Source organism: Mchenga conophoros, linkage group LG3 (genome assembly GCF_057382185.1).
Source record: "Mchenga conophoros isolate Kocher_MC1m ecotype Shallow Benthic linkage group LG3, M_conophoros_male_GT1.1, whole genome shotgun sequence".
In the NCBI taxonomy this organism is placed as follows: Eukaryota; Metazoa; Chordata; class Actinopteri; order Cichliformes; family Cichlidae; genus Mchenga; species Mchenga conophoros.
Window position 1 is genome coordinate 5,607,975 of NC_140528.1, and position 11,129 is coordinate 5,619,103.

An 11,129-nucleotide genomic window follows, 5' to 3' on the forward strand; every position below is an offset into this window, starting at 1 on the left:
TTTTGGTTAAACCTGTTTGATGCTGTCTTGTTGCATTGCTACTTTGAGTCATGATATGTAGATGTTTCTGTTTGGTTCATTCTTGGCATTTACTTAGAAAAAAAAGAGAACAAAAGAAAAAAGTGAAAAAAACTGTACATATTCGTCTTATTTTCACCAATTTCATTTTTAAATGGTCTTTTGCCCTGTGTGTGTGCACCAATCTTAGCTGTAACCTCTATGTATAGGGTACTGTTTGGTGTGGTGTGTGCTTTTTCAGCTGTGTACGGCTGAGGACAGCCTTTTTCTCACCAGGGGGGGACTATATAACAGTTGCTATTGTAATGCAGTGTATCACCACATGGCGGCGCCTCTTGTCTCACGACTGGTGTCACCCCCTTTTTGTTCTTCTTCGCACTCCTCCTGTAATGGATGCTCCCGTGTGTACGCGGACTAGTGTGCTCTTTAGTAATGTGTGGTAGAGGTAGCACTTTTATTTTTGATATTGTAAATAAATGAGTACTTTTTGGAAAGTCAGAAGCTGTTGCTCATTCGCTATCCACCTCCACACCTCCGCGGCTGGCTTCATCTCCACTGCACGTTACAATATGTTGATTTTTTTCGCCTACTCATATCATAATTTTTTTACTCCTGGTTCTGTATGTTCATGTTCTGTTCTTTTGTAAACTTCATCTGTTTGTATGTTGTATACTCATTGTGTTTCAATAAAGTTCGATTTAAAAAAAGGTACGTTCTAAACGAAGCTTCAGACGTCACTGATCACGTGACTCTGGCCAAACGAATCAAGCCTCGACACGGTGCTTCTGAAGCAGCGCGTTGATCTTTCTGACACACGCACCGGAGCGTCAGCTTCAAGCGGACCATCACTACGTCTCACATCTAAAGGTGTCAAGGTAACTTTGAACTGAGTTCAGTCAATCTGGAGTTTTTCCAAGTTTTCTGTTGCTCTCTGTGAGAGAAGAGCGTTAAAGGCGGGGCTCTCCAGAGTCCAGCAAAACAGGAAACCACAGCTGGGTGTGTGTAAGTGTGCAAACCAATAGAATGCATCGTGGTGGGGGGGCATCACGGGCATTGGCAAGAAAAAAATAAAATAATCGGTCGTACCCATGCTTCCCCGACGTCATGCCAGCGCATATTGGGAAATTCGTAGGCACCGATCGGTTTTCTATCAGCCATTTGCTGGGAGTAAGGGCGCCCTCCGTTTGCGAGGTGCGCCTGCTGCTGGCGGCACAGGGAGGAGAGGGCGGGGCGACGGGGAGTCTCTGGCTGGCTGGAGCGGCATCTAATAACCAACTCGCAAAACAAAATAAAAACAACACAACAAACAGATATTATGATACAGACTTATAATCTGCACCGATGTTTTTTCTAAATTCTATAAAGTGAGCGCGAGAGCCCTCGGTGCACCTGCGCGCTGCTGAAGTCAAAGTAAACTTTATTGTCATCTCCGCTACAGACAGTCCAGCATATAGAGAGACGAGACGACGAGGCTGCAGTTACAGCGGTGCAAGTAAACAAACAATAAATATAAGAAGAGTAACGGTGTGTTCACACCGAACGCGATGGATGCGACTAAAACGCCCCAAACGCCCCTAATTTGACGTGTGCACATTCGCGTCTCAACGCGTGTCCAAGAAAAATCCATCGTCAACCGGAAATGTGGGAGGAATGTGGGAGGAAGTTGTGCCAGACATCTTTGCAAGATGGCAGCTGTCGAGCTAGCGCTTGAAGAGAGACTCTCCCTTCTCTATGTACTGTGGAGAGCAGACGTCCTCGCCGTACCTGGGTCCATCAGGTCCTCCAGAGGCGTGAGCAGTTTGGTGAGTTTCACCATTTGCTCCAGGAGCTGCGCCTGGATGACGGCCGATTCCAGCGCTATCACCGTCGGCCAGTTTGAGGACCTGCTTTCCCTCGTCGGTCCCAGAATCGCCCGCCTAGACACCAACTACAGGCGCTCAATCCCACCTGCAGAGCGCCTGTCCGTCTGCCTGAGGTTAGTAAAAGTATTTAATACGGTAGTTCTTTAATGATACCTGTGCTAATATATGCTAAACCATCCATTTATACACTGCTAACATGGATGTGCTATGCTAACAGTGAATGCTGTCGGTGTTTACTGAAAGCAAACTGTGGTACAGAGACGACTGTTTATAATATTTCTAGTGATACTCAGAAGGTCTCATCAAGTCCCGATTTAATTCGATTTATGCTGTTATCAGTGTTTGCGATGATAGCATGGCTGTGGTGTCACATCAATGTATGCGCTCGGTGTTTGCTGATATCAAACTGTAGCATTAGGACCACTGAGTTAACCTTGTAGTGATACTCACTCCTTTATATTTAGACCTGGTTTAATTCTGGGATAGTTGAATGTTTGTATATAATCTCTGCAGCTGTCAGACTCTATAGCAGGGGTCACCAGCCTTTATTAAAACAGAGTTAGATAAAACTGTGAACAGTTTGGTTCATCTTTAGTTACATGGTTCTATCTTGATAAGCTATGTCTTATCACAGATTAAGTTTTCAAAAATATTAATGATTTAAGCAAGGAAAGGGCTACATGTCAACATACAACTCTTTATTTCTATTAATGTCTTACTTCATTCCTACCTGATTGACATGTTTAGGAATTATGAGTGATTGGCTCACTGTAGTTGTGAAAGTTGCTACCAATCAAATTATGATATGTTAAAGTTAAAACAAAATACAACTGTTTTAGATATTATCTAATATACATTTTGTAATTATCCTTATAATTACAAAATGTTTTATGTAAGATTTAAGTTTTGTGATTTAAATCTGACATCACAAAAGTATTTTGGAATTTGAATAATGTATTTTGTAACTGCAGCACACATAATACTGATTTTGAACAATTTTGTCCAGGTTCCTTGTCACCGCGGACTCCTTCAGCACCAAGCGTTCAGTTACAGAGTCGGTGTGTCAGATCACCCCCCAGGCAGCGACGTCCATCTGGGACTGTCTAGTGGACGACTTCATGGCTGTGCCTTCACCTGGAGACTGGCGCTCCATCACAGAGGGATTCCAGGAGCGCTGGAACTTCCCTCTGTGCTGTGCAGCTCTGGATGGGAAGCACGTCCAGACAAAGGCACCCCATATATCATATAGGAGACACACACATTGATATACACTAAATATTCATTTCATTTCTTTTTTGTGGTGCCCAAATTGATGCACCTGCTTGATTTTGTTTAAACAATTATTGCACACTTTCTGTAAATCCAGTAAACTTCTTTTCACTTCTCAAATATCACTGTGTGTGTCTCCTGTATGATATTTAACTGACATTTTTTATTGTAACAACCAACGATTTATACAGGAAAATAATGTCTATTAACAAGGTTGCCCAAACTTTTGCATCCCACTGTATTAGTATATTTTGTCATTAGTATAATATGAAATAAATTCTACATGTGTCAAGTTGTGTGCCAACATTTGCTGTGTAGTAGAACTGAGACATTAGTCATTATAAACATTTATTTGAAATAATATTAAAAGTCTCAAACAGAAAAACATTAAACATAAATATATAAAATATAAGAATTTACAGAGAGACAGGAATAAAAAGGACCAGCTGCTCTCCAGAGCAGGAACAAGGCTGAGGAGGAAATGCTCCATTGGAGACTGGTGTGAACTCTTCAGGGATACCAGGATGGCCAGCTCCACCGCCGATGGACCGTCCTGGGACCCGTCCCTCATCTGCCTCGGAGCTGTCCTCCCCTGTGGGCCTGTAAAACAGCACAAAACACAAAGAAATGAGAAGGCTGCTACTAGATTTTAATTTCAACATTGAAAAAAACAAAAACAGGATATAATCAGATTGGTTTTAGATATTTAGTAAAGGTGATCACAGGCAATCCCACCGACTAAAAAGGTATCAGTGCTTGCTGTACATATCTGTGGGTACAGCAGCAGGAGCTCAGGGACTGGGGATGCTCTGCTGCAGAATCAGTTGGTTCTATCAATACAGTATTAAATGTTAACAGGTTGAATATAATAATCGTAGAGTAGACAGTGGTCCCTCATTTATTGCAGCAGGGGTTCTCAGAATAACTAGCCCCTGGCCACGCACTTTATACACTTTTTTCCACACACACACATGAACATTGGTCACAGTTCTCACAATTGATTCTCAAAGTGCAAACCTTTGTAGATTGCAAAACGTAAAAGTATTATTATGCCGCGGTTTGTCTTCATCTGCCCGCCACTTTCGTGCACCTTTTTCCCTCGCGGTGCAGGTGTTTATTTCCGAATGAGGGTCATAGTTATGGGTGTTTTTGTGCTGTTTTTTCTATTGAACGTGATGGTTATCAAAACCAAACATGATAAATTTGGCAAGCGCAGGAGACACGACACGGAGCAGATTTGTCAATCAGGCTGCAGAATGCAATGCTGTACGGTGCAATAAAAAAATCAGCGAAAAAGCGAAGCAGTGACGGATGAGCGGGACCACTGTGTGCTGTTTATTAATAAAAAAAATATATTCCTATATGACAACATGCATAAAAGCAGAACGGTATTTGTACGTCAGTGGGAAAATAGCAGTGGCTTGCTAGCTTTTGTGCGGCTTCCCCGGGTCAGTGAAAACTTTCAAAAGAGAAATGAATGAACTTACCAGGTTGCCCGATCTCTTCACATATCTTCCTCCAAGCTCGGTCCTTTTTATTCCTGTCTCGGTACAGAAAGCAGCTGGTGTTGTACAGCTCCGAGTTGTTTGCTACGCGTTGATTAGCCTTCCCTCCATTGAAGTATGAAGGGATTTGGCTGGATCTGCCCCTTTGACCTAGGTCACAGCCACGTCACCAGGCTCCTGATTGGTTGTCGCGGCGCGATTTGACGCTGGAGTTCAGCTTTTTCCAACTCGAGCGGTAGACGCGAAACGCGTATGCACAAAATGCAACACAAAAACTCACGCGCGTGGTTTTATTCGCGCGTCAAACGCGCCAGACGCGCTACACTGACGCGCGTTTCACGCGTTTTGGCGTTTTCGCGACGCAAATCTGCTTCCGAATTTTCGCGGGACCCGCAATCGCGCGTCATCGCGCCTTTCCATTGACTTTACATGTAAACCTGACGCTCTATTCGCGTCCATCGCGTTCGGTGTGAACACACCGTAAGAAAATAAATCTACACTTTAGGACTCGGGGTAAAGGATCAATAACAATTTATATTTATAATTTACAGTTCAAAGATTTAAAGTCTCACACAACCCGTCAAAAGGGGCGGGGCCGGCTGCTTCCAAGTAGAGCACATTTCATTTATAATGATGTAAATCCAAGCCCATCATGGATTCACGATCTGAATCCTGGGTTGTGTGAAATCCCAGAAATCAACCTTAGACAAAGTGAATCTGTGAACTAAGGTGTAGGTCTGTTAGGTTAATTGTGCTGATCCTCGGGTTGGGGGATTTGTGTTTGTACTGGAGCGCAAAATTCAAACCAATGGAAGATGGACAACAAAAGTTCAAAGCCATCAGGTGCTCAGGTTAGAAAAAAGAGAAAAGATGCAGGTAAGCAGACGTGTGATTGGATAATGGCAGCTCATCCTGAACCAATCAGACTAAACTCCAAACAATACATTATGTTACAGATTTTAATATTAATTAGTCATTGTTACTTGTTGATTTGTCCTTTTCTCATTGTGTGACGAATTATGACGACTGTTTGGTAGCTGTTATTGTCTCTCTCTCTCTCTTCATGTGTGTTTCTCTGGTGAAACAATAGTTTTGTGTTAATGTTAGGGCTGCACGATTTTGCATAAAATGAGAATCACGATTTTTTGGCTTAGAATTGAGATCATGATTCTCTCATAACAATAAATAAACATAAAACAACAAATGTCTCACGTTTTGTTGTTGCAGCAAAATGTTGTCCTGCTTGAAATTCCGTCTCCACCGTTGCTCGACGCTGCGTGTACAGAGCAGGTAGTGCAACAATAGAAAAATAGTTGCGGGACGGCACTGTGTAGCGTTTGTCTAGGGTGTTGATCGTTTTCCTAAATCCCTCGTTTTGCACAGTGTTGATGGAGCCATATCTTTGGTCAGGTGATAAGTGATAGCCTCCGTAATGTCTTTGTGCCTGCGGGAGTTCGACGTGTATAGGGAAGCGCTGTATAAGGTTCCCGTTATTGATGTTTGGGTGGTTGACCGGGACGGATTTTCTCCTGTCACTTTCTCGTCATCCCTGACGTGCTCTCCGTTGTTGTTTCCCTGCTAATTTTAGCATCACACGGCACAGCTTCTGTATCACGTGGTATAAGGCTCCGCCCTTGTCATTTGTTGAGCAGGAAGAGTGGGCGCTTGTTTTCATGCAGAGTACGTCCCAGATCAAAATGCGGTACATTTGATCCCTGTTGTCTTTGCTTGATGATTGGTTTGAGTCTTGACAATCCACATTGCTGGCGTTGCATCTTTCAATGCCAGCAATGGCAGGTATCAGTGCTCAAACCTGTTGTGTTTGTTTCCAACAAGTTGCCCACCTCGGGAAACAAAAATGTGTTCTTTTACTTGTCAGATGAACATATGAGACACTTTGACTCTTCAGTGCAGTGTGGAGCCTAACAAAGATCTGTTTTGTGTCCCAGCTGATCAGCAGGAGGAGGAGAGTCTGACGGAGCAGCAGAGGAACATTTTCAGCTACTTGGACTCAGCTCAGCCACTACAGAGGAAACAATGAGCTCAACACAGAAGGTGACAGACAGAGCAGGACCATATGACCAAAGATATTTATCACCATATACATCTGAACATTTGCCATAACGATGTAGCTGACGATAGAATTGACACCAGACAAAATACTTTACAGCTGCACAACTTTATTAAAAACCCATCAATGTATTTTCACTGAAACAAGCAGCTGTTGTTTATGTGCATTAAAGTTATATAAAAATGTAACAGTGCAAATGCAAATTCCTCGCTGACAGTTTAACCAAAAGGCGTTTCCAGTGGAAACTGGCCGACACATCCTGAGCATAACCATGTATAATATCCACTAAACTTCAGAAGAGGTTATACAGTCGTGGCCAAAAGGTTTGAGAATTGCATAAATATTGGAACCTGGAGAAGTTGCTGCTTAAGTTTTTATAATAGCATTTTGCCTGCACTCCAGAATGTTATGAGGAGTGATCAGATGAACTGCATCGTCCTTCTTTGCCATGAAAACGAACTTAATCCCCAAAAAGCCTTACCACTGCATTTCATTGCTGTCATCAAAGGACCTGCTGAGACCATTTCAGTGATCGTCTTCTTAACTCAGGTGAGAATGTTGGCGAGCACGAGGCTGGAGATCATCATGGCTGTATCCCGATTCAGGTTCTGCAGCTTTAAAGTCCTCAAGGGCCGCGTACTCAAAGACCGCTAAGGCCGAAGTGCGAGGCTCGTAGGCTCGTGAAATGGGACGTCTAGCCTCCGTCGCGCTGCCCAGGTTGCCTAGCAACCATGATACTAACAGCTGGAAACGTTTCATACAGCTTTGTTTGACAGAAATGAAGGAGAACATATTTAGTTCATTTGTTTCTACATGAGCTCTGTGTGATTTGATGAGTATCTGAGGCTGAGACCACAGGACTGTGAAACATGATTGTTGGGCTTCATTTCTGTGCTGCTGGCTCTTCCTCCTCCTCTTCCTCACACACTGCTGAGTTTGTCCTGGTGGATCATCAGGGGTGCAAAGCCTCACAGATGATGTGCAGCAGTGGCTCCCTCAGTCTGTCCTCACTCTGGACACTTGCAGTCGTCACACATGGAAATCAAATGTGTGATAAGCTGCAGGATTCAAACACAAGTGTAACTTATAAACACATGTTCATACTTTTATTCCACAATCAGAGAGAAAGAAACAGAGAGAGAGTGCAGGACAGACAGACAGGTGACAGTCTCAGGTGTACACACTGCTACACAACAGCACCAGAGAAGCAGGATTTAGTGTTTGTGTTATTACGAGTGTAAACAAGAAGAGTTCCAGATGGTGCAGTGGACACATGTGTGACTGCTGTGATTAAAGCATCTTTCTTTCAGCTTAACGAGTGAACCGTCAGCTCGTTCAAACACACGTTAAAGTGCGTTTGGCTCGACACCACCGAACAGAGGCAGCAATGTAACACAGCTAACATTAACAGTGCAGTGAATCCTGCTTGTGCCGTGATGTTCAGGACTGCAAACCGAGCAGCATCACTGACTTTCAGCTTGTTGTGTTTGTGGATATATGACTGACTTTAATTATCCACAAAATCATCACATTCTCTGTCAGATTAAGGTCGACTATTGAACGGCATATATTTTAAAGGCTTTAAAACCAAGTTAACGCTGAAAGTACAAACATCACTAATGTCACATAACTCTGCCGACAAGGCATAGCTATGGCTATGAAATGCTCTTTGTGTATCACTTCTTCATTATGAAAGATGTCATTAATGCACTAGTAATGTCTCATCTGGAGTATTGTTCAATCATTTGGTCAGCAGCTAATAAGACAGATCTTAACAGACTTCAGTTAGTCCAGAATAAGGCGTCCAGATTAGTGTGAAGATGTTCATACTATACTAATATTGATAAAATGCATAATAACCTTTCTTGGCTTCCTGTACAGGCTAAAATATTCTATGGCTTACTTGTAGTTCTAAAGAAAGCAATTCTGTTAAACACACCACATTTATTCTGCTCAGCTGCAGTATCCAGATGAAATACATCATCATATTACACAGTTTTCAACAAGCTGCAATTTAGTAAATGCTCGAGTTAAAAGTAACGTTTTGTAAAACTGTTACATTTAGAGCAACTTTTAAGTGGAATAAGTTGCCTTAAAAAATTAGAGAATTATTCAAAACTTCAATGAACACTTAAAAGCCGATTTACAGAGCTTTTAGTTGTTGTAAATATTGTAAGACATGATTTGTTTTTGAAATTTGTGTAATGTGCCTCAATGTTATTGATATTCATCATCAACATTATGAACTTTATTTATAAAGCACTTTAAAACAACCACAGCTGACACAAAGTGCTGTACATTGGAACTGTAAAATAAAATTAAATGAGATATAAATAAAACACAAATAAAAGAAGAGTGAAATCATTAATTAAATAACTACTTCAATTAAAAAAGAAACTAAGTCTCACTGAGGTTAAAAGCCAAGGAATAAAAGTGGGTTTTAAGACGTGATTTAAAAGTGGACAGTGAAGGGGCCTCTCTAACGTGCATGGGCAAATGATTCCATAACTTTGGAGCCACAATAGAGAAGGCCCCGCCCCCTCTGAGCTTCCTCCTGGATCTCGGTACCTCCAGGAGCAGCTGGTCAGCTGACCTGAGAGACCGACAGGGTGTGTGGAGATGAAGAAGCTCAGAGAGGTAAGGCGGGGCAAGACTGTGAAGGCATTTAAAAACAAACATAAGAATTTTAAAATGAACTCTAAAAGACACAGGCAGCCAGTGCAGAGAGGCCAGCACGGGGGTTATATGCTCTCTTTTTTGAGTTCCTGTTAGGAGTCGTGCAGCCGCATTTTGAACCAGCTGCAGACGCGAGAGCAACGACTCACTGACCCCCACATAAAGTGAGTTACAGTCCAGGCGGGAAGAAATAAAAGCATGGATCACTGTTTCAAGGTGCTGCCTCGAAAGAAAAGATTTTACTCTTGCCAGTCGCCTTAAATGATAAAAACCGGACTTCACCACTGCTCTGATTTGGTTGTCCAATTTAAAATCACTGTCCAACTTAAAACCAAGGTCAGTAACCACAGATTTAAAATAGACTTCCAGGGATCCTAAAACAACAGGGGAGGACTCACAGGGACCACTGGATCCAAACACCAACAGCTCTGTTTTCTTTTCATTAAAATTTAAAAAGTTTAGAGCCAACCAAGCTTTAATGTCATCTAGACAAGTCAAGAGAGGTTTTATGGAGATGCCATCCATGTGTTTTAGTGTCAAATAAAGTTGGCAGTCATCGGCATAACAATGAAATGAGATCCCATGCCTTCTAAGGATAGAACCCAGAGGCAATAGATACAGTGAAAAGAGCAGTGGCCCTAAAATTGAGCCCTGTGGGACGCCGCATGACAGAGGAGCAGAAGACGATTCGTAACCGAGAAGGCTGACAGAGAAATATTATTATTATTATTATTGATTGCTTATATTTGAACAATTGTGAAACCTCACTGTGGATGTAAGAGTGAAATTATGTGGATATCTTGAATCCACTTTATTGTGTAATATTTTATGTGAGTATTTGACGGAAGACGAGCAACATCTGTTGTGGAAGCTAACGGGGTTCCTTTAGAATAAACAAACATAGGATTTATTATCACTGAATAATTATGTATAAATCTATACAAATTATAGAAATATGTAATAGGAAACAACAAAATAATCTAAATTATAAAATAATGTGTGTGTGTGTGTGTGTGTGTGTGTGTGTGTGTGTGTGTGTGTGTGTGTGTGTGTGTGTGCGCATGAGTTTAGTGTTTGAACAGTCATGAATTATCTTTAACAGCAGGTTGGATGTAATGTGTTAGAACTACCAGCAGGTGGGGATAAGAGACCTTTAAGGTGTTTGGTGCCACGCTCCACCTTCAGGTTTAAAACTATTGTTAATGGAGTTTGAAGGTTGAGTTTGTTCCACGACTGCATTTCACTCACTGCCTCTGTTTGTATCTCTGTCACTGCAGGACCAACATGGAGCCAGAAGTCAGCGCTCTCAGGAGGCCGACAAACCTCACAGAAGAAAGGGAGAGAAAAAACACACCTGTGACGAGTGTGGGAAGGGTTTTACTGTGAGGGCTTCACTAAAACGGCATCAGGTCATCCACACTGGAGAGAGACCGTTCAGCTGTGACTTGTGTGGGAAGGGTTTTACTGTGAGGGCTTCACTAAAACAGCATCAGGTCATCCACACTGGAGAGAGACCGTTGAGCTGTGACTTGTGTGGAAAGTCTTTTTCCTTGAAGGGTTACCTAAAACAACACCAACTCATCCACAGTGGAGTTAAAGCGTACAGCTGTGATCAGTGTGGCAGAGCTTTTACTCAAAGTAGCCACTTACAGAGGCATCTAGTTACCCACTCTGGAATTAAGTCATACAGCTGTGACTTGTGTGGGAAGGGTTTTACTCTGAAAGCTT

At 42.3% G+C, this 11,129-nt stretch overlaps 1 protein-coding gene and 1 long non-coding RNA gene across 2 annotated transcripts; both read left to right on the forward strand.

Moving 5' to 3' along the window:
• The first annotated feature begins 785 nt into the window (after positions 1-785).
• LOC146577077 (uncharacterized) lies at positions 786-10,917 on the forward strand. The gene is made up of 3 exons (XR_014891625.1): positions 786-893; positions 6,604-6,709; positions 10,679-10,917. It is a non-coding gene; the product is annotated as an uncharacterized LOC146577077 (long non-coding RNA).
• Positions 1,282-3,441, forward strand: LOC146577078 (uncharacterized). Its single transcript, XM_085251866.1, has 2 exons — positions 1,282-1,993; positions 2,887-3,441. Exons 1-2 carry the CDS (start codon positions 1,704-1,706, stop codon positions 3,143-3,145), a joined length of 549 nt encoding a protein of 182 aa, XP_085107992.1. The 5' UTR covers positions 1,282-1,703; the 3' UTR covers positions 3,146-3,441.
• Positions 10,918-11,129: the final 212 nt, after the last annotated feature.

Coding starts and splice junctions, on each gene's coding strand:
- LOC146577078 (XM_085251866.1), top strand. CDS start 1,704: ATGGCAGCTGTCGAGCTAGCGCTTGAAGAGAGACTCTCCCTTCTCTAT. Junction 1,994..2,886: donor CGCCTGTCCGTCTGCCTGAG/GTTAGTAAAAGT, acceptor AATTTTGTCCAG/GTTCCTTGTCACCGCGGACT.